Source organism: Anarrhichthys ocellatus, unplaced genomic scaffold (genome assembly GCF_004355925.1).
Source record: "Anarrhichthys ocellatus isolate YVR2014 unplaced genomic scaffold, GSC_Weel_1.0 scaffold40, whole genome shotgun sequence".
NCBI classification, from domain to species: Eukaryota; Metazoa; Chordata; class Actinopteri; order Perciformes; family Anarhichadidae; genus Anarrhichthys; species Anarrhichthys ocellatus.
Window position 1 is genome coordinate 4837984 of NW_022280070.1, and position 27339 is coordinate 4865322.

The 27339-nt window shown below is 42.1% G+C and overlaps 1 protein-coding gene and 1 long non-coding RNA gene across 2 annotated transcripts in view; one reads left to right on the forward strand and one right to left on the reverse strand.

The window, feature by feature from the left end:
* The window catches only part of LOC116394485 (uncharacterized), a 59849-nt gene extending 35715 nt beyond the window's left edge, over positions 1-24134 (reverse strand). Inside the window, exons 1-2 of the long non-coding RNA XR_004213467.1 lie at positions 23196-24134; positions 18115-18191 (exon numbers count right to left, since the gene is read on the reverse strand). This is a non-coding gene — a long non-coding RNA (uncharacterized LOC116394485). The remainder of the gene's footprint in view (positions 1-18114; positions 18192-23195) is intronic.
* Positions 22848-26783, forward strand: LOC116394481 (transcription factor Sox-9-like). Its single transcript, XM_031867589.1, has 3 exons — positions 22848-23602; positions 24019-24266; positions 24513-26783. The coding sequence occupies exons 1-3, from the start codon at positions 23175-23177 to the stop codon at positions 25277-25279; spliced, it is 1443 nt and encodes a 480-aa protein (XP_031723449.1). The 5' UTR covers positions 22848-23174; the 3' UTR covers positions 25280-26783.
* Positions 26784-27339: the final 556 nt, after the last annotated feature.

Consider the following 27339-nt stretch of genomic DNA (forward strand, 5'->3'; position numbering starts at 1 on the left):
TTACCTAAAGTTAAAGAAAATGTTCCAATGATATTTGAGGGTGTGAAGTTATATAAGGCTGTTTATAACTTACAGCTTTATTCACTGCTGGGGCTTTCAGGGGTGGCTATACTGTCACTGGGGAGCTGCCTGAGTTGGAAAAGCTATGAATACTCTTTTACCACATTCCCAGCCTTGTAAAGAAAACCCACGATATGGACACAAACTTGTCAGCATGTGTTCTGGAGGTACACTGCAAAACCTACAGGTATGGGACCCAGTATTTTATGAATAAGCAGGCACACTGTATTAATAGTCTACTGTATAACAGATTATCAAGTCTTAAACTTTGTATATGCTTACACGTGGCACCTTGGTGCAGATGGCCCGCAAGCTCAAGCACGCTCAAAGGCGCTTATGCTCAATGCAGTGTTTGTTGCATTATTGTTTTTAATGACAGAGGGACATAAAAAAAGAATATACTGTGAAGAAGCACACCAAAAAACACCAAAAACCAACCTCCACAATGCTGAAGGAGGAATTGTTATAAACTGTAAACTCACACATATTCATGGACTACTTTATTGCCTTCATACTTGCCCCGTAAGGAGTCGAGTATTAAATGCTTTATGATAAAACAAAGGTTGAACATCTTGTAAACAATTAGATTTGACAGGAAAAGTCCAGACTCAAATGTAGAATTTTAGGACCTCCTGCTACTTAAGCATTTATAAAATGAATTAATTCCTAAAATGTGTCATTGCAAAATCCTCAGACATGTTAATTGCTGCTTTTTATTAGTTAACTATCCATGAGAGTCATGGCTGAAAAGCCCCTAGTCACAAAAATTACAACTACGACAACTTGCAGAGCCTTGACGCTTGACGAACAAGCCCCGATGACATCATTTTCTGGCGCACGTACATCTCGCTGGCTTCACTATACAGCAAGCATGAACCACACCATCATTCATCAGTTGTTAAGTATATCAATGCAGCATTAATTTAACCTAGAAGACAGGGTTTTCCTGGTGTGATTTGCCTTCATGATGTTATCAGTGCCCAGGATTAAGTCTGTTTGCTTATGGACAAGAATGCAATTAGCAGAGTCACACTCACTGATCAATGCTGGCATATCACTAGCAGTCATTCATGAGCAAACATGTTTTTTTCTTTTAAACAAGATAGGAAAGGAATGTCAAATACAACCTGAAGTCCAAATAGTTGCCTGGATATGTTGGACTCATGTTATGTAAGTGCAACATATCAATTATTTCCCATGTTGTCTGACTGAAAACCTTCATGAAGTCACCTGTCTAATGTGCGTTCACAAAGCCGCAGAGTCTACGTGTCAACCCACCCCCTTTTCCCATCCCTCTGTTTCAGGTCAACAATGGATATGAGACCCCATGCTGCTTTTCCAGGTGACCTCATCACAGCGCCGCCGATCGGCCCCTACTCACGCAAACAAAGGTCGGCCCAGTGAAAATGCCAGTGCCGGTTCTCACAGTCACCCCGATAATATCTCCATACCCCCCAGCCCCACACGCATTGACATGGAGCAGCCACACAGATAGAGTTGCAAATGGGCACTTCTATGAGTCAAAGCAGGGAGGGTGGGACACTGGACATCCCCCCAGCGGACGCCTTGTTCTCCCATTAATTGATCGCTACTTGATCTTGGATGGTGATTCAGGGGTACTCTCTAGGGCAGGCCACCGGTCTCGGTGATATGTGTGGGAACTGTGTGGAGGCCACGAAGGTGCACCTGCTAAATGGCCATTTCGGCCTATTCCCCCAGCACCCTGCCCATTGTTAGGGATTTATATTCAGTTTCCTTCTCAGATGGCCGCACAGTGGAGGACTACTGAAGTGGGCTACTCTCTTTTCAGAAAAGGGGTTGCTTAAAAGACAGACCTGCTAAGGTGGGGAGTATTGAAAGAGTGACACAGGGAGAACTGGGATAGATGCGGTGTACAAGGGGGTCTCATGGCACACAACAGTGATGTCAGAGGCTTTGTTGTAAATTTTATACTCTTTGCTTCACGTAGCAGACCTGATACCCTCAAGCGTTCTGGTAACAACAACTTGAATGTTACAGGTGTTTAATGTGTCATGAAAAATAAAAAAAAATAAAACTAAAAGAAATGCGAGGTATAAAATACTGAAAAATGTTTTTTCCAAGAAAGGAGGATGATCACAAGCCAACAATTGGCCTTAATGACTGTGGCCTGCTGGTTGACCCATAACCCTCATTTTAATGAGGGATTTAATAAGGGACATTACTCTGTCAGTGTGGGGTCTCGCTCGAAGGAGGATGGCGAGATGAAAGGCACCCACTGAAGTATGGGCTGCAGGTGGGATGACAGTTTAAATAGACAAGAAGAGTCAGGTGCAGTAATGATGCGAAACAGCTCAAAAAGGCTGCTATGTGTACACTAATTAATACAAATGTTGCTTCTGTTTTTTCACAGTTTCAAAGATGCATTTTACTTCTTCATCATCTACCATTATCAAAATATGTAAATGTGTATTATTGTGCAGGAAACAGAATCATGTTAATTATTTAACCAATATCTCTCTTCATGAGTAAATCAATTGTTGTTTTCAATGTTTCACTTCTTTCACCTCTCTCTCTCTCTCTCTCTCTCTCTCTAATCCCTTCCGTAGAAGCATGTCATCACAGTGTCATTCTCACATGTCCACTCTAAGCTGAGGCTGTTACCCGCTGGCACACCACTGCCGTGATCTTCAGAGAGAAGATAGAGAGGCGGAGGACTGGTGGTGGGGTGGGAGCCGGGCGTTGTGTGTGGGGGGGTAGGAAAAAAAGCCGGAATTACCAGATTTAAATAAAGTCAACTTTCCAGCCATCTGGCCAGTGTTTGGGATAGAGGGGGAAGCCTTGAAGGCTGGAAGAGCCGGAGTGAGAAAACTTTATTGTTAAGGCTCTGTATCTAAAAACTCTTGGCAATACAACACCCACGAAGGTCCTCTTTAAGACCATAACACGTAATAAGTTTAGGCAAGTATCAGTTAACATTTTACCGAACTACTGAAATTCTTTCCTCACATTTTTTCACCAAAATATTAGCAGACACAGACAGGGATGACCAGGCAGTGAGACGATTATTGAAGGTTTAATTTGCTAAAATTGGATTAATTAAAAAAAAATGAGGTTTATCTATCTGTATCAACTCAGTGCACTCCAGATTGATGATTTTATCGCAGTACACCCTGGAGTCAATGTAAGTGGATCTATAGAGACACGCATCACGGCCCAGGAAAAGTGGCACATGGGCTGGTGAGAGGAAATCACATCATTTGAACTCCGAATAAGGTGACTAAGAGGACATATGCCTAAACCAAGCACTCTTAAATTAAGGACAAAACAATGTGTCAGGCAATGATTGATCAGACTGTGGTGTTTTGTCAAAAATTCAGTCGTCTTTGCAGCCCCACCTCCAGGCACTTCCTATAATCAAAGGCCATGCCCACCCATGGCTAATTAGACATTAAGCAAATGTCAAGAGGGCCTGATTTAAAGCAGCCACCCTAGACCTGAGCAAAACAAAGAGAGCGGAGTGGGGAAATGGGAGAGATCAGATCAATATTGAGTAGAACTTTTGTTTGCTAAAATACCATAGAGGCTGAAATAAATCAGATAGAGGAGGGAGAGAAGGGCCGGTACTTGCGTTCTCACGGCTCCCCGGGCACTGCACTGAGAATAGGCACACCTGGCCTAACAAAGCCCAGGAAGAGGGGAGGGATGAGCATGCACACAGGCATGCTCCACCAGAGCCATACACATACACTATCTGACTACTACTGGTAAAGATCAACAAGAGAGGATTCATAAGCATTTTCTATAAAGGCCATCTGTGGGCTCATCCTAAGCATTGGTAGATGCTTTTTAGAGGCTAAAAATAAGGAGACATTGAAAGCGCACTGGAGAAGATCACCGAGGATTTATATGTTTAGAGACTCTCTCGTAAAGCCTAGGTCAGGGATAATAAAAAAAATTATTGCCAGCCAGTGAAACTTTATGTGCCAGTTTAGAGAATGTGCCATCTGCAACTTCAGAAAGAAACACAAACACACTGTTCTCTATTGAGGCTAAAGAAAGAAGAAACAATCTTTTTTTTGTTGAAGCTCAGTGCATCTGACCAAGCTGGTTTATTTGGTTGAATGGGCGTGAGAATGTGTTGCGTAGTGATGTTGTCATCATGAGCTGCAGTCCTGAAGGTTTTTCTGTCATTTTGAAACTAACAGAGTAATCACTTTCCAGAGTTACAGCGTTTCCTGTCTGATGAAAACACTTCACCTCACCCCCTCCCTCCATCCCGACCGGTCCTTCACTCTGCAGCATCTGCGGCATGGTTCCCCCCTGTAAATCATACTGTCACTTCTCACACTCAGCACCTCTAGAGCGTGAGCACCCGAGCTGGTTTCAATTTGAGCCCTGAGCAAAGTTAATAAGTTTGAGATAAATTCAGCTGGCCTGGCTGGAGCTGATTTGGAGTGGTGTACGCTTTCGCCCCCCTGATTAGCCCTGGTCCTAAACTTCATTGGCAAAGCACAAAGACACAGTCTGTTTCACCCTGACCCCTAATGCAGTGTGACCCCATGCAGAGAAGCCTGTTATCATTGCTATTTAGAGAGTTCAGGTTACTAGGTGAGTCAGGTACTAAAAAGATAATACTGGCATAGCGCAGGGAGACTTCTAGCTGTTGGGGTTCACTTAGTAATATTGAGAACACCCACATCAGTGAATCTTCAATTGCAAAGCAGAACTCAAGGTGGATCCTAAACGCAGACATGCAAGGTGACATTCACAAAGGTATGAGGGTGCGGAATGCTGACTCGTCGTACAAGAGAAATCGACAAGTCAGACAAGTCAGACAAGTCAGACAAGTCAGCATTGTACCAGTAGTGAAATCATTCATAGTCATTGAGTGTGGCTTGCCACCATAAGTGCCGGTGCCATTTAGTAAAATAAACCTCACATGGTGCTAATATTCATCCGTGGTAACCTTTGGCAACTGGCGTGATGTTGGTAAGCACCCGTTAGGACATCATTTACCAGCTGGAAGTGACTAGAGCCCTTTCTGCTTCCCACCACATGATTGGAGGCTATCCCCAGTAACCCAACGCAGGGGCCAATTATAGATAATTTAAGACTTAAGCAATTTGGACAGATTTCTGGAAATTACTGTAGAGGTCTTGTTGCTGTCGCCGAACAGAAATGAGAGTGGGATATTTTGACAGGTTTTTACCACAAACCGGTTCTCAGATACACAAAGGCAGAGGTTACATGGTGCCTAATATCCATGTGTTGATTGGGGCTAAAGTCAGGGGGTTAAGCAAGGTCTAGCCGGGTTCTGAATTACCACAGAGAAGGTTAAGCAAAACAACAGGCCTTCATCCCACCTGTCCACCAATTACCACTACATAAACACGACGGCCGGTCGGCTGCATGCACACGCATAAGATACATTTACGTAGGTGGTCGGACTTCCCCAATTAAAGAATCTGACAAGTGGAGACTGGAAAAGGCTCAGTTTGAGCCAAATACTATGGAGCCCCTCAGCAGTGACCAGTCTGGACATGCTTTGGAGAGTCCACTGCTAGTACTGTCATTCATTACAACTGTATTTCATGGTCAAATGATTTCATAAAACACATGTTACACAAAGCAGTGAGAGCCAAAACTGGAACGAAGTATAGTATATTTTCAGGCTACTCTGTTACTGTTAGCATTTTCTTTCGACTTTTCTACATATAAATAGAATTCAACTGTATCTCTGTATCTCACAAGTGTCTCTCCATCTGGAGCTGAGCCCTGCTGTATTTGGCCCCTGTGACATGGCTATGTTAACAGGTGGATGCATCCGTGTTTGCTGCCCGTCTCTTTGCATTGCCCAAGATGGTCAGACAGGAAGCTGGCCAGACTGTGGTCAGCCTGAGCCAGCGCTGAATGCTTTCAGCTAGGTGTGAGGAAGACTTTTTGACATCACTGTTATGGGATAGTCTTCTGATGAAGGCGGGAAGGAGGAGACTTGCTGTGAATCTATTTCTGGCTCTGCTTACTGTATATACGCACCATATTTAACAGGAGGTGTTCTCAAAATCTAGCATTGTAAGGATGAAATCATCTTTGATATATACAGAACCCTATAAGTACTCTAAGTAAACCCTTAAGTGTGTGAACATAGGACAATTTGGTCTCATGCTGCATATGGGTTAAATTAAAGTAAGAATCCAAACCCATTGAAGATTGGCTTTGGCATAATACTGGACATCACTTTTGAATTGAGTTGAGATATGTTGTAAAGGTATCTGCCCCTGGTATTTAGTTAAACCTTCCAGGCATTAGCCAAACCAGGACTAATCCTATGGTCTTCCTGCTGCTAGTCCCTGCTGTGTATCAGGGACTTACAGTTCTGTGGACCACAAATATCCAAAAATAGTTATGTCCAATTACAACTGTGATGGTCATTCATTCAGGCCTCGGTATGACAGCATTTGTGTGAATGTGCATATGTGTAAATGCATGTGATTGTGTGTGGTCTTATTCACATCACACACACACACACACACACACACACACACCGCTGGGCCGCTACCACTTCACCCAGAGACACAATTAAGAGCCCTGGCCAGGAAAGCAAGCCTGAGCGGGTGGACGCTGAGACGAGGCAGGCTCACAGGGCAGTCCCTTTCCCTCCTCGTCTCTGAAGGCTCCTTGGCAAGACGCAGATGCCCCGAGATGTCAGGTCCGAGCAAAAGTGCAATCTGTCTCAACACAGTTGGCTGACTGCGGGACTAGAAGCAATCCCGACACGTAGCATCTCTGTGCTTGCTTTGCAACTGAGCCGTGCATGCTCACACAGGAGGAAACAGGAAGGCCTGATCAGGCCAGCATTTCACAGCAGTTAAGGTGGTCTGCATGTAGAGCTGCTGAACTCGCGGGACATGGCCTCTGATAATTGTCTCTGCTGTAGGCCAGCTTTTTCTGAGAGCCAGGGAGAAAAGTGTTGCTTCTCTCAAAGCCGCTGCCAGGCTCTGTGCTACAAGGTCAATTACCAACAGATGCTTGTTCTGTCTTTATTTATATATTCTAATTGGAAACATTAGTCCATTGTTAGCCTCAATAACTGAATTTCGTTTTACTTAATAAACACTCCATACATGTTTAGATACAGTATTTATTAGTGAGCTGTCGATAAGTGTGACAACTCACTCTATCTGAAGAAAATAACAGTTCCCACTAAAATTACAAAATTACCACCAGTGTCCTCTGTCAACAAACTGAGACAAATCAGCTCTTAAATGTCTATCCCAGAGTCCCTGGGGTCAAATGACAGTCCTGACTACATATAAAGGCCTATATTTAGGACAGTTTCTTGTATTGCCTCTAGCACCACATTAACCTCTGACCTCTAACTAAGCACTAAGCTCCTGGTGGTTTACAGCTGGGACAACTACTCTACACTGGGACTGGTGATAATTTATCCATTGGACAGTCCAATGCACCTCAACACGACTCAAGAAAGAGATACTCTACAGACAGACGACAGTATTGAAGTTGAACCTTTGTAGCAATCAGGGGCTCTTTATTGCAAAGACAGAGAGATCTTTTATTTTTCAAGTTTTTCTATCCATTGCCTATACTTTCAGAAGGTTAATGAGTGCGCATCAGCACCTCCTCTACCATCACATAGAGAGAAAAGTGTGCGAGCCCTTCTGTTTTTAGGCTCAGGGTGTTTGCCGAGAGCAAACAAACAGATTTACTACTTAGAAACGCAAGTGCTAAGTGAGACTGTTGCATCTCTTTAGGTTTTCAGGGCGACTAGGTCTTTGAGCTTCTGTGATATGAAGTGTAAAGTGTTTGTTTAGCCTTAACCTTTGATGTAATGAGCAATCACAGTGCCATTTTATTTATCTATTTATGCATGTAACATTTAAAGTCACTTAAATAATAAAAGTGTGGGAAAGAAATTACAAAACATTATAAAATATGCAATAAATACAAATTTTACATTATGAAGACACAAAATTCAGGCTCAGAAAAAAATGCAAATTTCAGTAGTTAAAGTAGTAAACTTCCCATTTCCTTATTTCCACGAGTGTCTAATTGGTTGCTGGTGTTTGACACCCAGGCGACAGGTGTTTGTATTTCCCTTCCTAAAACCCACGGTAGGTTTATTTAGGTTTTCACACGCAGACTACATCCACAGTCCAACACTGTCCTACACAACAGGAGGACGGCATCATCCGTGTGACTCACATTTCCATCTGGCAGCCTGAAACACAGCTGAGGTCCTGGATGTAACTTAGCCCTTCGCTTCTAAAACCCCAGCTGTAAAATGACACAACTCCTCAAGTAGCTCCTCAGCAGCCATCAAACCCCAAGTGCCTGTTAAAGGACCTGACTCCCCCTCACCTCCACCATCCCACCCTTGTCTTATAAAACCAGGAGCCATAAAACCACCACTGGGCTCATTCTTACTCTCTGTGTTGAGCCAAATGGACGTAAAGATGTGGTGATAATATTTTGAATGTGATCACTTTGAGTGGGAAGTCCTATCAGGAAATGTATTTGATGAAGATCAGAGATAAGAGCACAGATGCTGCAAAACTAGATGTTTGGTCTACATGTGATTTACAATGCAAGCTGGAGAAGAAGTGATTGTTTGCAATCCAGTGATATCAGTATACCAGAGACAAAGTGTCTAATACTGTGCCAGTCACATCGTCACAGAGCTGCGTGTGCAGAATGTCCCAATAATGAAGCAAACAGAGAGTGACTGGAAAGTTTCATGACCAGCTTCCAGGCCGACACGAGGAAAACATCACCACCCTGAGTAAGTGTGCTAAGGAGTTGGATGTCAGACCAACCACGCCCCTCCCGATCATCACACCACCCCTTCTATTCTGTGTTCTCACTCCACCCTTTTCCTCTGCCACTAACTCAAACTCCTCACGGGGTGGACCAAGAAAAGTCAGATGAAAATCCAAGCAGCTGCCAATGTTTCCATCATATTTAAAATAAACAGAAAACTACTGTCACGATCAAACTTCAGTAATTGACCGTGACTCGAACATGACATTATCCTCAAATAATTTCACAGAGGTGCAGCATCAACTCAGGCGGGACGACCAATAGAATATTCAAGTATTCATACAGCAGAGTAACCCTGCATGTTTTATACAGTGTAACTTATGCATTCATTCTGCATTTAGCACAGAAAATCTGTTGAGTTTTGCATCTTATAAAGCTACATGGAAACAATTACTTCCTGGCAAATGAAGATTTGTTGGCAGATCTCTTCCTGAGAGTGGGTGTGTGTGTGTGTGTGCCTGTGCACATTCACATGTGTGTAGTTCCACTTGAGCACAAAGAGAGTAATTGCCACTGAAACGTCACCAGGTTTCATTTGACAAGTGTGCTGTGCTTCAGCCAAGCAACATCTGGAAGCAAATGGAGAAATGACTGCCAAGCACATGCATTACAGCTCAAACCTCTCTGCATGAGGATGCCTGCGAGGCTGAAAATTAGCTGAGAAAGTAGTGTAAAAGCTGCAAAGCAGGAGCGTCTCTTTGTCTGCCACTCTACGCCGATTCCACAAAGTACAGCTCAATAATACAAATTAAGAAAGGACCAACACACATAATGGTACATGATGTTTGAGGGTAAGAGAAGGAATAGTTGGTGGTAAAAGCTGCGCAAATACAAATAAAAAGTACACTAAAATAGAGCTAAATGTTATAGTCACCCCAAGGAAGCATAAAATCCTCATAAAATAAAGTCCTCTAATGCATAAAGATGTAATAAATATCCCTTTCAGTGTTTTTACAGGACATATTAACTTCACAAGTGGCTGCTATGACCATGTCCATACACAACTCCGTATGAAGTGGACCTTCTTTGTACTTTTAAGGATTCAAGCATGTAAGTTGAGGTCAATACTTGGAATTTGTGGCGATGATAAAATGTAATTAGCAATTGTGGAAAGGTTGGAATAAAAGAGGAAGACATCACTGCAACAACAGAGATGAAACAAATAAAAGTGAGCATTCTAATAACTGAAACGTCAGACAAATCTGCTCCGAGTGAAATTATTTCAGGGGTAATTGTGTTTAAATGTCAAACTTAACAAAAGTACCTAATAGAGGGTCTAGGCACATACTTAAATCCAATGTTGATGATGTTAAACCCAATGAGAGACTGAGCTCCTCAGCGAGGGTAGAAATAAAGCATCATTCAATTCTTCTTTGGATCGGAATTCAAAGCTCGGAATATGTGTGTAGCATCTATTCTCTTTTAGGTTAGAATTCACACTTGTAGTTTTCAGCTTTGACATATTTCATATTCCTTATGTTTTCTAGTCTGCACCGTACCTTCTCCAAACAAGATGGAATGCCGAAAGCCGTCCTCAGATGAACTCTGACCTGGTTAGCCGTGCCACTGAAATGTAGAGTGGAGGGCCTCCCGATTTTGCATGTTTAATGAGAGCGACTGACAAATTGAATATAAGTGCCCACTGAGGCAAGGGATGGGAGGTTGGTGGCGGGGGTTAGACGAAGAAATCAGCTACTGGGGCCTGTTCTCTGTTGGTTTAAGTGAATCTGATTGGCTGTAGGGGAGTGAAAGCCAAATTATGTTAACAACGATGCGTATCGTTTCCTTTCCTAAAGATCTGTAAAATAAACCATCTACAACTTGTCTTAGTGCCGTAGTGATGATAATGGGGCTGTCAGGCTATCCCTACGGCAATAACGTTGATATTGGACAATTCAGTTCCTCACAATGTGCATCCAATGCCAACGTTCAGTGCCAATGTCCGAAGTAGTGGTTGAGTGAGCCCTTAAGCAAACGAGGTGGATGGGCGTATAGGGGCCATCTTTCATGCAAAAGCCAGGAATAAGCATCTGGCCACAGACCTGTAAAAGTCACCATCTTGTCGCCAAGTGATGTAACACAATGGTGATTGAGCCTGTAGCCCATTGATGAAAGGCTTTGCCTTTGCAGCCTTACTGACCAGGAAAAATCACAAGCAGCTATCTTTGGAAAGGGAGATCTAAAAACACACCTGCAATTACTGCTTATTGCCATAAGTGCCATCAAAGAGATGAAACGGAGATTGGGAAAACTATGATTTCTTACAATTTGGGTTTTATCCTAGTTACCTGGCCTTTGTTTCTCGAGATGTTGGTACCTTCAACATTTCTTAAAGTAGGTACACGGGGCCAACAAGCACAAGGGGCCATGGACTATGAAGGTTGAAAACAAAACCCCATGTTAGTTGAAACAGGCACACAATGATTTATCAGCTTACAGATACATTTATTTCATACATGTTTTCATGGCAGCAAGACTGTTGATATCAAAGTCTCAAGTGGCAACTTCACTGACCCGTCTCACCGAGGCAGCCTGTGCACACACATCTGCTGCTGGTTTTAGAGTATTGTACTCGTTCATATGCAATCCCTCACATTTTGCAAAGGACAAGCAATAATTGGCGAGACAACTGTAAAATGGCGATCAGTTGTTGAGTGTTATAGAAACCGTATGGCAGCATGATAGACCACGAGAGCTGTCCAGCCTGCAGTTGTCTGGCTGAGTGACTGGCTGTGAGATTTCATAGGCTGGATTTGCCCTCAGGGGAACAGCAGCCGAGGCTGACAGCTTTAGGGTGGCGGGGGAGGAGGAGAACAGGAAAGAGGTGGTGCAGAGCATTGAAGGCAAAGCCATTTTTTATGACTTTGATTTTGGAAAGGACACTACATCAGTTGTATAGTGATGCTGGCAGAAAGAAAAAAAAACAGTAATGGAATGGGGCCAGTGCACTGAGTCCAGCGCAACAGGGAGGTGAAATGAAGAGTCCAGCAATGATGATGATGATTAGGCTTCCTTTGGCTAATGTGACTGCTTCAGGCAGCCTCGCTAATCAAACTCTGGATTTTATGGTCGGATCAGTTAAGTAAACTTCATCTGGCGGCTGCGCGCCTCAGCCTCGAGGACCTCATCGTTATTCTGTGCCCTGCTTTGTTTCCCCTGTTCTTGGCTCAGAAAGCTGGCACAGACAGGGACTGAGACGTTAGTCTGTGTCTGTATTTCCTTTGATTACAGACTTTTGTAGATCAAGTCCCTTCTGTGAAAGTCAACAGAACAGAAAATATAGAGTTTCATGATTTCATAGACCATTTATAGGCCATAGATAGCATGTCATCTTGCGTAAAAGTCAAACCATATTGTGCATGAACAAAAACCTTCTTGTCTTCATATGACATTTTTGAAACAATTCTTATGTAAACATGACTTTCCTTAATATTACATTGACATAGCTCTTTTGGGTTATTCTTATTTTTTGTATGACATGAGTTAAAAGCCATATTTAATCTATTTCAAATATAGTACTCCTCAAACATCGACATCAGTTATATCATAAAACCTAATCAAAACAAGAACCACACTTCTCTACAATGAACTGAATTGTGCAGATGACAACCCCCACAGTGATGTAGAAGTTGTAGTACATATGTCCCTAAAAAATAAATAATACTTCAATTGTTCAGAATAGAACTAGAAGTGCTAACTGGCATCCCTGAAGAGTTCTTGTGCAGCCTCATATGAGACACTTGTGTCCACATTTAACCAATTTACAGTACAATAATGCCAAACCATCACTGAACTCCCAAGGTGATAATAATATAATAAGAGAAAAAAGACTAGCTGTCATGTGGGGTGGCTGTACATGGATGAGATCCTTATTATGTAATTGACACTGCTTTTGCAGTCTCTCCCAATGTGTGAAAGCAGGTTTAACCCCCATTGGCACCCTGTAGATCAGCCAAACCTCAATGTTTGGAGTAAGGCCCTGAGGTCCATCATATCTGTTACAGCCTGCAGGGCAATATCTGGCCTGCAACTACCAGCCTACAATCAAATGGCCTATCATTAACACTGTGGAGTCCTCCAAAAAGGATATGAGCCTGTTACTGTTGAATGTCATGAAGGTCTGATTTTAAAAAAAAGAAAGTAATTCACTTTTGAGTGGATTTTGAGTAATGCACTACACAGGACTTGATGGAATCCAGATTTCACTCAGCACATGACAGGATGCCAGGCAAGTACAGTAAAAGGATTACATTAACCGTTAGCTGATAAATATTCATAAGCGGCCCATTTTAAGAAAATAAAAATGTTGCCATAACAAATAAACAACTTTTATCTGAATACTGTATCGTGGATGTGGATTATTAATGTTGTTTATATTGCCTTGAAGAACCCTGGAGCCAAGGTTAGTAACACTGGACTCTCTTAAAGAATGAAAATGAATAAGAAACAACACAAACAAAATATATTTGTTATTGGATCAGTGGGCAAATCGCTGGGCAAATTTCACATTATATTCACTATGGTCTACACAAATTATAATTTATTTATTTAATTATTAGTCACATTTGATTGGCGATTCTAATCCAAAAGGTTCTGGTGGAAGTACTTAATGAAGTGCCAGTTCATAAAGTCCAATAGATTGTCGTTTTTTAAAAATATTTATTTTCATAAAAACAACACGGTTGTATTAAAGCAGAGATATAAGCTTCCTAACTGAGACTGTTGATGGTAGATTTGGAATAAGCTGATACAGAATGAACTGTTATCATTTGTCTCAATAGGAAATGTATGCAGAACCCCAGAGAGTAAAGAGGTTTGGGAAGCGGAGTCAGTTTTCAACGATAAAAATCAGCTGGCGCCTGTTGAGGAGGTGCCTGTGTATGTCCTGTCACCGCCGAAGACAAAGATTCTCCCTTGTCACACCTAAAACATTTTCACCTTAATGCTCACCTACATTTTGGCTCCTGAGTGTATTAAAACAGTTAGATGTGTTAACAATCAGAACATGTAATTCTGTAGATCCAGTCTGGTTACCACAAATAAAACCAAATGCCAACTCAAGGCCAAATGGCAGTGCTTATTATCTTGATTCTCATACTTAAATTGTCTTCCCTCAGCTCAAGTGAAATGCTGCTCTCCTACCTCTTCCATCTCATATTCTCTGTCATGTTTCCACGTTGTTGTTTTTCCTCACCATTAGCCTTTACCTTTAACTGTAAATCAAAGCCCCCAGTAGAACTACAGGCGTCTTGTGTCGCACCCTCTCCCTCCCTTGGCTTGTGATCTTTAGGCTGATGAGAAACATGCAGAGGTGTTCCTTTTCCTTCCTGTTCTCATGCACAACTTTAAGTGGCGACCCAAGAGACTTGGATTGGGTTTACTGACCAAACTTTACACTTCCCCAATAGACTTCATCTGCTCCTTCCCTGGGTTTGCCATCTGCACGTCCTTCTGTATAGACACCCATTATTAAAGAGTTAGGCCTCAGTGAGCAACTTCAACCAAACTAAGGACTGGAGCCACAGTTTCAGGCCACAGGAGTGCGCTGAGGTGTAGGTGCTGCAGGTAACTCTAGATTTTTAATTACAGCGTGTGCACGGCGGTGCGATAAGAGGGTCACAGCTTCCTGATAACCTGTTTGATGAGTCAGAGGCTGTTTGTTGCCCAGACTGAGCGTAAGCTGTGAGAACGGGACAAACAAAACCTCATCTTTGTGTAAATACATCTCTCTGAACTTCCTAGATTCAAAGTAAGAGCCGCCATCTGCTTTCACCAATGACAATTGAAACCACACACCTGAGTCACTATTGAAAGTCTACCCTATGAATACAGTGATAAATCCAAAGGAAACAATGAGAACATGGTTGATTTTCCGGAGATGGACAGTGTCTAAGCGGTTAAAATCATTTCTTCTGATGTCAGAATAGTGAGATTATTTAGACACATTGTTTTGAGGGCAGTCAGGCCAAACATAGCAGTGTCTTTGTGTGGGTGTGTTGTTACACGTATCATCAAGAAGATGAAATTCAATCCAGGAAGTCCAGTTCAAATAACACATCCATGAGTTTTTTAGGTTTATCAGACATCAAAAACACTACTCAGCAGTTTATAAAACCATGAAGATTTTACAGCTCTGGAAAGTCATTGTATCGTCTGCGTCAATGATTGTGAGGTAAAGGCAAAATTCCCCATTCATGTTATGAAATTATCGACCATGAATGCGGGATTGCAGGTATTTGTTTGGCGTGCGCAGTGCGTTGCTAATCAACATTGATTGTGGTGCGGCAAACAGTGAGTCTGGTTTGACTTTTTTACTGCACAACCCTACGTTTTGTTTGTGCCAGAGATCTCCATGTCGGGGTTCGTTCATTGAAGTGAATGAGAAGATATAAATAGTTGGTGTGAACATCATAGCTTTATTGTGGACATTTTTTAATGGCTAGTACAAATTGTATGTCAGAACAGCTTAAACATGCTGTAGTTCCATTCAACAGGCTAATTTTGTGATTATCCAAATCTATTGTTATTAATTCCTATTGACTCTCCTCCAACTTCCCTCCATTCATGATAACACCGAGTCAATAACCCGGGGGTTTGCCAGCTAACTAGCCTGTGGTAAACTCACCACACAGTACCAGGACACAGCTTATCACAGACAGGACACCACTGAGCTCTGCAGCAAATCTAGCTACAGTTTTCTTTCTCCCACCAAGAATGGTAACCAAGCTGAAACCAAAATATTGGATCTCAGGAAATAGTGGAGGACAATTTCCTTCGAGTGTAACATTAGAATGCACGAGCTTGGCTCCCGGAGGTTTGGGGCCACCACCGCTGGGCCACTCCAATTAGATGGAGCTTCCCTGCTGCGGTCGAGCCAGCCTGAACACAGGAGCATCCGAAAGGAGCTGGAGGAAGGAGCGAGGGGAGACACACACACACACACAGCCCTGAGCACTGTGTTATACTTGGCACATATTATGCCTAACGTCTCTCCCTGTCTACACGTCTGGCCCCTGAATAATATGCTGCGAAGTGATCATAAGATGGCAAAAAAAGAGGAATTAAAGATATGAAAATATGTAAGGGCGGCGAGAGTGAAGACAAAGTCCCTATTTTTAGGGATTCCTACGAATACAAAAGTAACAGAATACATACAACTCAACTGGAAAATAGCTGAAAAGTTTGATTTTAAATTGTGTTGACTCATGCTTGACTCCAATGTTAAAAAATTATCCTGGGTGGAGAAGTACAGTGCAGAGCAACTGCCATGAGCTAGCTGGTGGGGCATGCTCACATACATGCCCATGCTCTAAAAGCACATGCGGCAGGCCCGACTATGTAAACAAAGAATGGAGAAGCTCGGTATAGCTCGGATAACAACACACACAGGAGAGTGACATCATTCTCTGCTCATGTCGCCATTACTCCACGATATCTTTACATGGACAATAGCTGTCTGCTGCTATCTCTGAATATCATAAAGAGAACCTATAGAAATATAATTGGAAGACATTGGAAGCCAATGGCTTTCTTGTTTCTGAACAAAAATGTGCCTGCCATCTTTGCTCAACCAGTCCTTAAATAGGATAAAACTTTGACCCATTGTCCAAATTTTAATTCACATGAGGATGAACATTTAAAATTGTGTACATACAGTCGACAATCACTAAATGCAGTTTGTTGACCTTCTCTTTTTCCTTTGCCCTGAAATAGGATTTATCAAGAATAGACCTGGCTTTCCCCATTGTAATAAGACACTGTTTAAAGCCCTTGAAGTATGCCATTGTTCATTTCACCCTTGCCCTTTCTAAATGTATTAATCTCATTGCCGCGGTCTAATACTGAAATCCCCAGTGGAAACACCTAAGAGGACTAGATCTGCTCGACCACACAAGATATTCCCATTTCTCCTGAAACAAGTGATTTCAAAGGTATAACCGTGGTCACTGCTGAACAGCTAGAGGAAGTACATCTGTAGGCCATCCATTTGTGAGCGTTCAGCAGAGGTTTGGGTATTGGCTCTGATGCAGGTGCTATCCTCTGGAAGGTGATTAGATATCATCACTCTTTCATTAACTCCGTATTTCTAGTATCACAGTGACTGTGTAGGAAGAATGGCCCTTTTCATCGGTCGTCCCAACTAATGAGCCCTGCTGAAAGGACCTGGTTAAGGTGGGAGGATAATGAAACAAGAGAAAGGCTGTGACAAAAAAACATGACACCGGGGATTTGTGAAATAGAGCAATGTGGGTGTTTTCTAAATGGAAGTATTTCAATGTATTAAAATTGTAGATGTTTCAATTTCATTAGGATAATCAAATATGAGCCTACTGAGCTAAAAATGTTCATGTGGGAAATGGGAAATAAGGATTTAAACAAGAGCAGATGACAGGAATGTCAAGGGGAAGTAGTGAAACGCATTGGAGTTTATTTTTAGGTTATGATACTGCAGACGACATGTCTCATTTTCACCTGATCATAGAAACAGGTAGGCGGGGAGGAGGGCTGAATGTTCCATTACGTAGACCAGACCCGAGCACATACAGGTTCTTTGTGAAAAGTGTCTCTGTGTGCAGGCAGAGGTGCCACACTGACATCATCCAGAGCCGCGGATGGGACTTTTCATGTGTAGCGGTGCCAGGGAGCTGCTATAGTACTGTCAGCCAGTCTGACTCAGCACTAAACGCTCCAGACACAACCATGCAAGAATCCATGACGGAAGAGAGTTTCACAACTTGCACCGCATTTCTGCTCAAAGCTACCTAAACATGAAGTCTGGGAACTAAAGGGTTATTTCAATAACATTGGAATTGTTTGTAGTCAGACGACTCATAGTATTAAAAAATACATGATTAGGTTACTCAGAAAAAGACAATGGTGATAAAAGCCATGGAACCAAAGCAAGAAAGATTGGTTTTGGAGTGTTGAGAATGGTTGATTATGTTAGCGCATGCACTTTGGAAGTTGGTGGAGTTTCACCAGATATCCGTACGATGATAATGTTTATATGGGTCATGAATGGAGAAACACAATCAAAAAGCAACTAAAGATCACTTAATTATGTCTGAGAACAGCAGCCTCTGTGGCCACAAGTGGCAATTACAGCATAATTTCATTTAATTTCCCAAATTTTATGAGAAGAGTTTCTTTGATAACTACATTCTAGGCATACAATGACATTGTCGTTCTTGGTAACGGTGACTAAAAGAAAATCTTAACTTAAGGTCAACTTACTAGCTTTTTCAACCACATGACACAGTCTTCCTCAGCAGATGGATGGACTTTGCTCAAACCAGGTCTTTCACTCCGCTCTGGAAAAAAATGTGGTTGAAATCTGTGTGAGAAGCTAGAAAAAGTAGAGAAAGTCGGAAAAATGACTCAGTAACACAGCAATAGCTGTTTGCTAACAGTAGCCCCCCAAGATATGAATGGTCATACCAGACCGTGTATTTACTTCAGCAAGGGTGCGTTTTAGTGCTTATGAAGTTAACTTTTCAATTGCAACAGAAAGATTGTTATTTTCCTCTGAAAAAAAACAAAACAGGTAATGTCATAACATTTTGTCAGCACTCTGAGAATGAGCCATTGTTATTCGGACATAATTACAGGTCAGGCCCTATTATTGGAAATGCTGGAGAGTGACCTGCAGAGATCACGCTCTGCTTTTATAGCATTTCATTGTCATTTGAACTGACTCAGAGGTCACTTTACCTGAAGGCATGGAGGCTACCATGTTGTCACTCAGCAGAGCTCAATATTGGATGTGCTTTTCAAGTGTGCTGTTGGAAAGGTTGGAGGGTGAATATTAGGATTTCATGCAAGCAGCTCCTCAAGGTTTTAACAAGCGGCAAGAGAAACATTTATACTCGTGAATTACGTTGTTTTATCGTGGTTTTTGCTTGATGATAGCATAAAACTAAGACTCAATCGTGGCACCTATCCAACGCTGATGATGTTTATCAAGAACTTTAGATTCCCAGATCAGCGTGTATTTCCTTCCCTGCAGATACCCTATCAATGGGTGCCCAAGGTGTTTGAGTTTACTAAAAGCCAGGAGCCGATAAGGCTGGGATTAAAGTAGCACTATCTGCAGAGGAGGCCGGAGAAAGGAGAAGATATACAAGAAAGCGTGCAGCAGCAATTATCACACACTGCTGGTCACAGGGGTGAAGGCCAGAATTTGTTTCCCAGTTGGACTTCCTTGGTGGCATAGCTGAGCTATCTCCTGTGTTATCTGACCTGATGATGGAGGTGGCAACTGCCAGGTCAATTAATAATAGCACAGTTATCCTTTGCAAAATGCCATGAGTCAACAGTTGCCCGTGGCCAAAATGCTCTGATCTGGTTCGGCAGACACCTGGCGCAGTGTGTCCATCCCCACAAGACCTTGGCTGACAGTGGGCAAGGGTACAGTTCTGCAACCAAACTGGCCTGGACTTTTCAAGAATGAACAAACAAACTGCCATTTCGATGAGAACCAACAGAGGAAGCGTCCGGAAAGCAAAAGTTCAGAAAGTTCGCCGACAGGATTATCTCAGCTCTCCTTGTCGCAGTCTTCTGCCATGTCTGGGACAGTTGGCACTAGTTGTGGAACGTCTCAGACAGGTGTTACGTCTGTTGTGAGCGGCTGAAGCCACCTCTGCCTCTGCTGCGTACCTCTGCCACAGTATGTGTCACTCTGTGAAGTCTTCCAATCCCTCACGGCAGATAAATGAATCAAAGGATTGAATGCACTTCTTGCTATTGCAACATGTCTAATGGATCTCAGTATTTTACAAGTTCTCCACACAGCCTGATGAATGCTGAATCATGGTTCCCTTTTTAACTAACTACTGTATTTGGTTGAAATTCTATACATTCCTGCATAGGGCACTAAATCAAAACTTTCCTTTTATAAAATAAATACAAAATGCAACACATGCTGCATTCCTTCTTTTGATTCAATTGTTTTGTCAAACACTCTTCAAAGGCAACACACCAACACGCTTTAAAAAGAGAGGCGGTCTGGTCAAACATTTGCAGTGGAATCTGAGAGAGCTAGGAGAGGTGGAAGACATGTCTTGGCAGTTTACCCCCAGTGTTTGACTCAAAATTTTGACGCCATGGCTCGAAGTCAAGCTGAGAAGTTTCCCAAGACCTGCTCAGCCTGCAGGCGGGTATTCCATGTAAGCTGCGAGCCTGGCCCCTGAGGATCTGCGTCCCCCTCCCTTGTCTGCAGGGCACCTCAAACCTTCTGCAGTCAGCACCGTGGAGGCGCGAACATGCCCGACCACACCTCTGATGCCTCTGTGTTAGCCATCACTGGGTTTCCTCCTCTGCATGTTGAGACCAGCAATCTCAAATGGCAGCAGCTCAGCTCAAACACTGACAATGACATCAAATATTTTCCCTCTAATGAGACGTAGTGTGTCGGTTTGTACAAGCAAAAGTATGAGACTGCCAGCAGCCCACAGCTGCATGGCGTGGGCTGAAACCCTAAGAGAGGTCTGAGTTTAACTTCATTGAGGGAAATAGATCAAGGATTTTAGTCCAAGTACAGAGAATCAGGTTACTTTGAAGTGTTACAAAATCAACATAATTATAACCATTAACTGCCCATGAAACAAAAACAACTTACAATCCTTTCGTTTTTCCACTCCACTTTGTTTCACACCAATGTACACTTTTGGAAAAAGAACATTTTTTTTATTGTATTTTATCTAGCTGTATGCAGGGGAGCTGACAGAGCTGTCTGCACAACCTCTAAGTCAACCAATATGACAAGGGGCAGAAAACACAGGTACATATGACATGCACATTAGGCTGTTTTTAATGAACATGTCAGGGTCAAGACAGACTGAAAGGCTTTCACAGGAAACCTTGAACCACTGCCCTCTTTTTAGAGAAAGATGATATTCATGGCATTTATTCCTATCAATGAAAGGCACTGACTGCTGACAAAGACTGAAACAAACATATTCTAATGAAATCTATGACATGTGACACATGTTAATAAGATACAAAGACATTATTTTATATTTGGAATATATTCTTTATATTTTGAAGATGACTTCACACAATCTTCATCTAAACAGATTTAAAGTCGTGGACTGTAGCTCACCAGCTTCTTTTTCACCTCTTCTGGGATTAATACAGAATCAACAAGGGAATGGATTTGACCAGAATGTTTCATGAAAAAGTGCAACAAGTATTTTATATTTCTATCAGCCACATTCAATGTGTGAGCATAATGATATTCTTAATGATTCCATATTCACACAACTATTAAAGTTGCTTTACTTTTGACCAATTGATTGCTAAACCAAGGTTGTGATAAAAATAGAAAACGCTCAACGTTTTCAAGACTACATGTCGACTCATAACTAACACCAGTCGGATTTGGTTTCTAAAATGGTATACATAGATTATAGTGACTGAACTCTCTCAACAAAGTGTCCTTTGTCCACCGAAAACAAGTGTTGGAACAAATCCAGCAAAGCAGATTTTAGTGTTGAGACACGATTGTTTTGATCCGCTTTTTCACAGACTTTATATTGAAATGGTTTGCGTTGACTGAGGACAACTTCAGATATATTAAATATAACACCATTTTAAATATCTTTATGCACTTGTACATTATCGGTAAAATAATACCATCATGATTAACATTATTATTATGATTATTACTAATTTAAGTAGCATTGTTAGTATTGTTAAAGTTATTCGCATAGATCCATATGTTCATAGAAAACGAGATTGGAATTGCATGCAGTTGCAAAGTAGAAACCACCAATCATTATACCACCAGTAATTTAAATCATGAATCAAAATAGTAATCTTCAACCTTTCTAAAAAAAAGTATTTATGTAAAGACGTTATGGATGAAATGGGAGATACAGCCATGTCACTTGTTGATTTGTTGTAATAAGAAACGTGTTTAAAGCCACATGTTTTGTACTGTAAGCCGTACTATCACTAATAAACCGTCTGCTGGAAAGAGGAAATATGAGTGGCAACTTTAATTTTGAAATATGTTTTGTATTAATCTCTTACTACGTCTGAATCTTTGCAGGAATCAGAGGAATCTTTCCTCTCAAGTTTCTGGACTGCTGTCTCCCCCTATTGGTCCATGTGGTCACTGTGCAGAGCTGAGAGGTGACGGGGATGCGGCTCAGCAACAGCTTCTTACAGACTCAACTGTCTCTGTGCAACAGACACAACGCAACTGCCCGCATTCTTCCGAAAAAAAGAGTTATAAAATATGCAATTAAAAACGTCACTAGTTTTCAAATGAGAACTGCTCTAATGTATAAATCAACCAAACAGGTATCCAATATCTCATATCTCATACAAACAGCTGACTATTGTGCCTGCAAACAAACCTCAACTCAAAGATGTTCAGACATTTAGTTGGCAAAGCAAGTGACTCGTCAATCTGGGGACACGTTGTAAAAAATATGCAAATGTTCCGGTACGTTCTGTAAAAAAAGAAAGAGAAAAAAAAGTATATAACCAAGTATAATGAAAAACTAGAAGAACTGCAATTCCAATGTATTTATACTTCGAACAGTACAAGTGAGGATTGGACCAATAGTGATTTTGTGTCTGTAATCAAAGAAAATGCAGAGGACGTTTTTTTTGTCTTTTTTATATTGCTTGATATCACTGTAATATTAATATTAATCCTTCACATTATTGTAACATTTAGTAGTTATGATTTGTAATGATAGCCCTACTTTTTTTGTCAGAGGGTGTACTGTTTAACATTTAACTTTTAACTTTTTGTAATACCTAAAATGTAAGTGAAACCAAGGATTATAAGGGGGAAAAAAATCTCTTTCCTACTTTAACTGGGGTTTCGCTGTTGTTGACTGCACGAGTTCTTCACAGCCGAGTCATATTACGTCTCCGCCTACCAAAAGTTTCCCCCAATCATTTCATTGCCGTCAAACATAAATCCAGGCTTCGCCTCCTGAGTCTCTAGACTCTTCAGCAATCGTCCAAGAGTAGTAGACCTCTCACTCACATGTCTTCTTAAGTCACAGTTGCAAAGCTGAGCATTAGAAAGGCGATCACTTGCAATCTCCATTCTTCTCTGCAAAATTTTGAAAAGTCGAAGGATCGTCAAAAACTTTTATTTTTGACATTTTTGTTGACTTTAAAGGATTCAAGTTTGCCAGTCAAGCTGTGCGCCCTCACAGGCTGTCACTGCAGTCTTTGGGCACAGCGCTTGGATTTAGAAAGAAGGATTTTCTCCCTTTTTTTTTTTTTTTTTTTTTTTTTTACTGCGAGAAGCTGTTGTTTAAATTTTTCGCATGAATCTCCTCGACCCTTACCTCAAGATGACAGAAGAACAGGAGAAGTGTCACTCTGACGCTCCCAGCCCCAGCATGTCTGAGGACTCCGCAGGCTCACCGTGCCCGTCCGGGTCCAGTTCGGACACTGAGAACACCCGGCCGTCCGACAACCACCTCCTCTTGGGTCCAGACTTCAAGAAAGAGGGCGAAGAAGAGAAGTTCCCCGTGTGTATCAGAGATGCGGTGTCCCAGGTGTTGAAGGGCTACGACTGGACGCTGGTGCCCATGCCGGTGCGCGTCAACGGCTCAAGTAAAAGTAAACCTCACGTCAAAAGACCCATGAATGCATTCATGGTCTGGGCTCAAGCCGCACGGAGGAAGCTGGCCGATCAGTACCCGCATTTGCACAACGCGGAACTCAGCAAAACCCTGGGCAAACTTTGGAGGTAGGTTCGCTCTGCATTCGCAATCACTTGTGCGTTTTTACGCGCCGCTGTGCGCAGCGTACTATTTCTTCGATGAAATGCACCACCTGCCTGCTGTTTTACGTAGAGCTTCTTCAATCTGTCTGGGAATTTCAATAACGCATTTCAAACTATATTTCTCTCAAATACTGTTTTCTTATTGTGATTTTGGATATTTTTCTTAATTGTATGTTCGAGTAGGTTATAGAAGTGGTTTAGACTTAGGATGCGCATACTTTTATTTTAGCTGCCTTCTCTTGATAGTTAATATTAAAACAGTGAATGCAATAATTCAGTTAATTGCACATCTCCTACAGTGATTAATCAACTCTGTTTTGTGCTTGTTGTTAATTGAATACGTTTTAATGTGAATGTACAATTCTCTGTGATATTTTCAGATTGCTCAACGAAGCAGAGAAGCGCCCGTTTGTGGAAGAAGCTGAGCGTTTGAGAGTGCAGCATAAGAAGGACCACCCCGACTACAAATATCAGCCAAGGCGGAGAAAGTCTGTCAAGAACGGGCAAAACGACCCCGAGGACGGCGAGCAAACCCACATCTCTCCAACTGCGATCTTTAAGGCGCTGCAGCAGGCCGATTCTCCAGCTTCAAGTTTGGGCGAGGTGCACTCTCCAGGAGAGCATTCAGGTAAGAAAAAATTGTGGCACTGCTTGTAGAAAGCATTATTCATATTTAGAAGCTGTTGTTTAGAAGCTGGGCCTTGAACATACACCTGTTAATGATTAGTGATTCATGATTCGTGTTTTATGAGCCATCATGCAGATATCTGTCAGTATAGTGTCAACAAACTCAAATCTACTGGTATTTCAATTCACCAGTGCCTCGTGCAGGTACATTTGATTTCAAGGCTAACTCTAACTTTCCTCTAACCAGGTCAGTCCCAGGGCCCACCAACACCCCCAACCACCCCCAAGACAGACCTCCCCTCCAGCAAGGCTGACCTGAAGCGCGAGGTTCGCCCCATGCAGGAGGGCACCAGTCGCCAGCTCAACATCGACTTTGGAGCTGTGGACATTGGCGAGCTGAGCAGCGAGGTCATCTCCAACATGGGCAGCTTTGATGTTGACGAGTTTGATCAGTACCTGCCACCTCACAGCCACGCCGGAGTGACGGGAGCAGCCCAGGCAGGCTACACCGGCAGCTATGGCATTAGCAGCTCCTCAGTCGGCCATGCGGCCAATGTTGGGGCCCACGCCTGGATGTCCAAGCAGCAGCAGCAGCAGCAGCACTCTCTGACCACCCTGGGTGGAGGAGGAGAGCAAGGCCAGCAGGGTCAACAGAGAACCACCCAGATCAAGACAGAACAGCTGAGCCCCAGCCACTACAGTGAGCAGCAGGGCTCCCCGCAGCACGTCAACTATGGGTCCTTCAACCTGCAGCACTACAGCACCTCCTCTTACCCCTCAATCACAAGAGCACAGTATGACTATTCAGACCACCAAGGTGGGGCCAACTCCTACTACAGCCATGCGGCTGGCCAGGGCTCCGGCCTGTACTCCACCTTCAGCTACATGAGCCCCAGCCAGAGGCCGATGTACACCCCGATCGCCGACACCACAGGGGTGCCCTCTGTGCCGCAGACCCACAGTCCGCAACACTGGGAGCAGCAGCCCATTTACACACAGCTCTCCAGGCCTTGAGGACGCGGCCCTCAGCACTGACTGTACAACACCCATCACATCTTAGACCATAGATCATAGACGTTTTTTCTGCACGGTGGCCTTTGTGCCACCATGACACACACACCCTTCATCCTCAGCATTAAAAAAAAAACATGACGAGGACTTTTTTTATTGTACTGAAAATATAACTCTGGATTGGCTCACAACAGTGCCTTTTGTATTGGTTGGAATTGTGATTATATTTTTTTAGATATAATGTTTTAAAAAAAAAAAAGTTAAATCCTCTGTGAGGACATACTGGTTATAAATATTTTAGTATGTACTGTGTATGTGTTTTGCTCTTGTCATCACCATCATCATCACACTCAGTGTCATCAGCATCGTCATCATCACGATTTGAAGGTTTAATTAATCTAAAGTAGCGGGAATGCCGGGTAAAAAGTACCCTCAGTGGCCTTACTTCACTATTTTTTGTACACAAGTAAGAAACATCAGTTTACTGACACTGCCGTCTTATAATGCCTACAGCCTACATTCTGCTTTGAATTTTTGTACTGTACATATTGTATTGTAATTCCCAATGAGATGCAAGAATTGAGCAATGCAGGTTCAAACTAGATTTGAATTTTTGGCCATGATATGACCGTGTCATCAGTGAGTTAGTCAAATATTCTACTTCTTGTTCTTTGCTTTAGCTCAAATGATTGTGATGGAAACGTATAGCAGGTGCCATTTAATTCTACTAGGGGCCTTACTGTGTTGCTAGATGTAACTGAGCAACACTTGCTTTTATCCGGGTACTGCCTCATACCATTGGTGCCTCCGGAGCGAAAGTGGAGAGGCTCCTTCCCACTGGCATTGCAGTGTTGAAACCACGGCATAGTTCTGACTTCCTGCTGGAGGAGATGCAGGAAGTCACCTTTGACCTGATTCTCCTCAGCAGCCAGCAGGTCTGAGTCTGGCGTGCTTCTGTCATTCCTACAAGCCACATCCTTTTTTTTTTTTCTAACCTTTTTTCTTAATTTATTCTTTAGCATTAATTTTATTTGAGAATAACTATTTGCAATTGTCTTTTTAATTCAGCAGCAGCTAACTGAGATGGAAAGTTTTCAGTGAAATAGTTTGCTGTCATATGTGGTACAAATTTGTTTATTTATCATTTGTAAATGTTTCCATATTAAAGTTTCTTTTATTCATGATCTAGTTATGTACAGATTACTTATAATTACACAATGAGTCTTTCTCTAAAAACGGAAAAACTGGAAGTTGTCTTTTTTTTTTTCTCTAACAAATTAATTAATGGATATGGAAGCTGCGGCTGTTTTTTTGTAAAGAATTTGCTGGAATCAACAGAATACTTTTTGTTTTTGAAAAAAGTTGTGTTCCTCGTTTTATATTCTGTATCATTAGTTCTCATCTTGTCATCTCCTTAATGCAGTTTCCGTAGGTAAACATGGCATTGTCTTAAAAGCTTATCTTTTGTATTCTATTATTTGCAATAAAAACAAAACACTGAGAAATATGCAATCGTCTGGTGCCATTCATTCATTATAAGCATGTTTCATACCGTATTATCTATGTTGAAGTATATTTGTCAGACAACGATCAGCGAGGTCAGTTATGACAAGGTGGTAGAAGACTGGCTAAATTGAGGTGTTGTTTACTGAGTTTGAATCACTTTGGAGCATCCAACAACCACACAGAGGATTGTTGTAATGTGACACAGATCATTTAACTTCTGCATTAATCAGAGGCAGCTTGTCCGATACCCACTGCAGCAGCTTGTTTACATTTTCTTTAGATCAATCAATGTGAAGTGAAAATGAAAATCGGTACATGCACGTTGTGGTACTGGGAACAGTGGGTTTTTGCTTCTGGCTTCTCAGACCATGAGGTCACAGGTCCATTATTACCACAGACTATTGAGAAGATGTATGTCCACACCAGTCCCCCCCGCCTGTATACACCATAGCTTAAAGAAACAAACTAGACATTGAATATTGTTTATTCATTACTTGCCAAGTAATATAAGAATAGAGCTGACCTTAATAAATCAGTGGCAGTGTAAACATAATCAG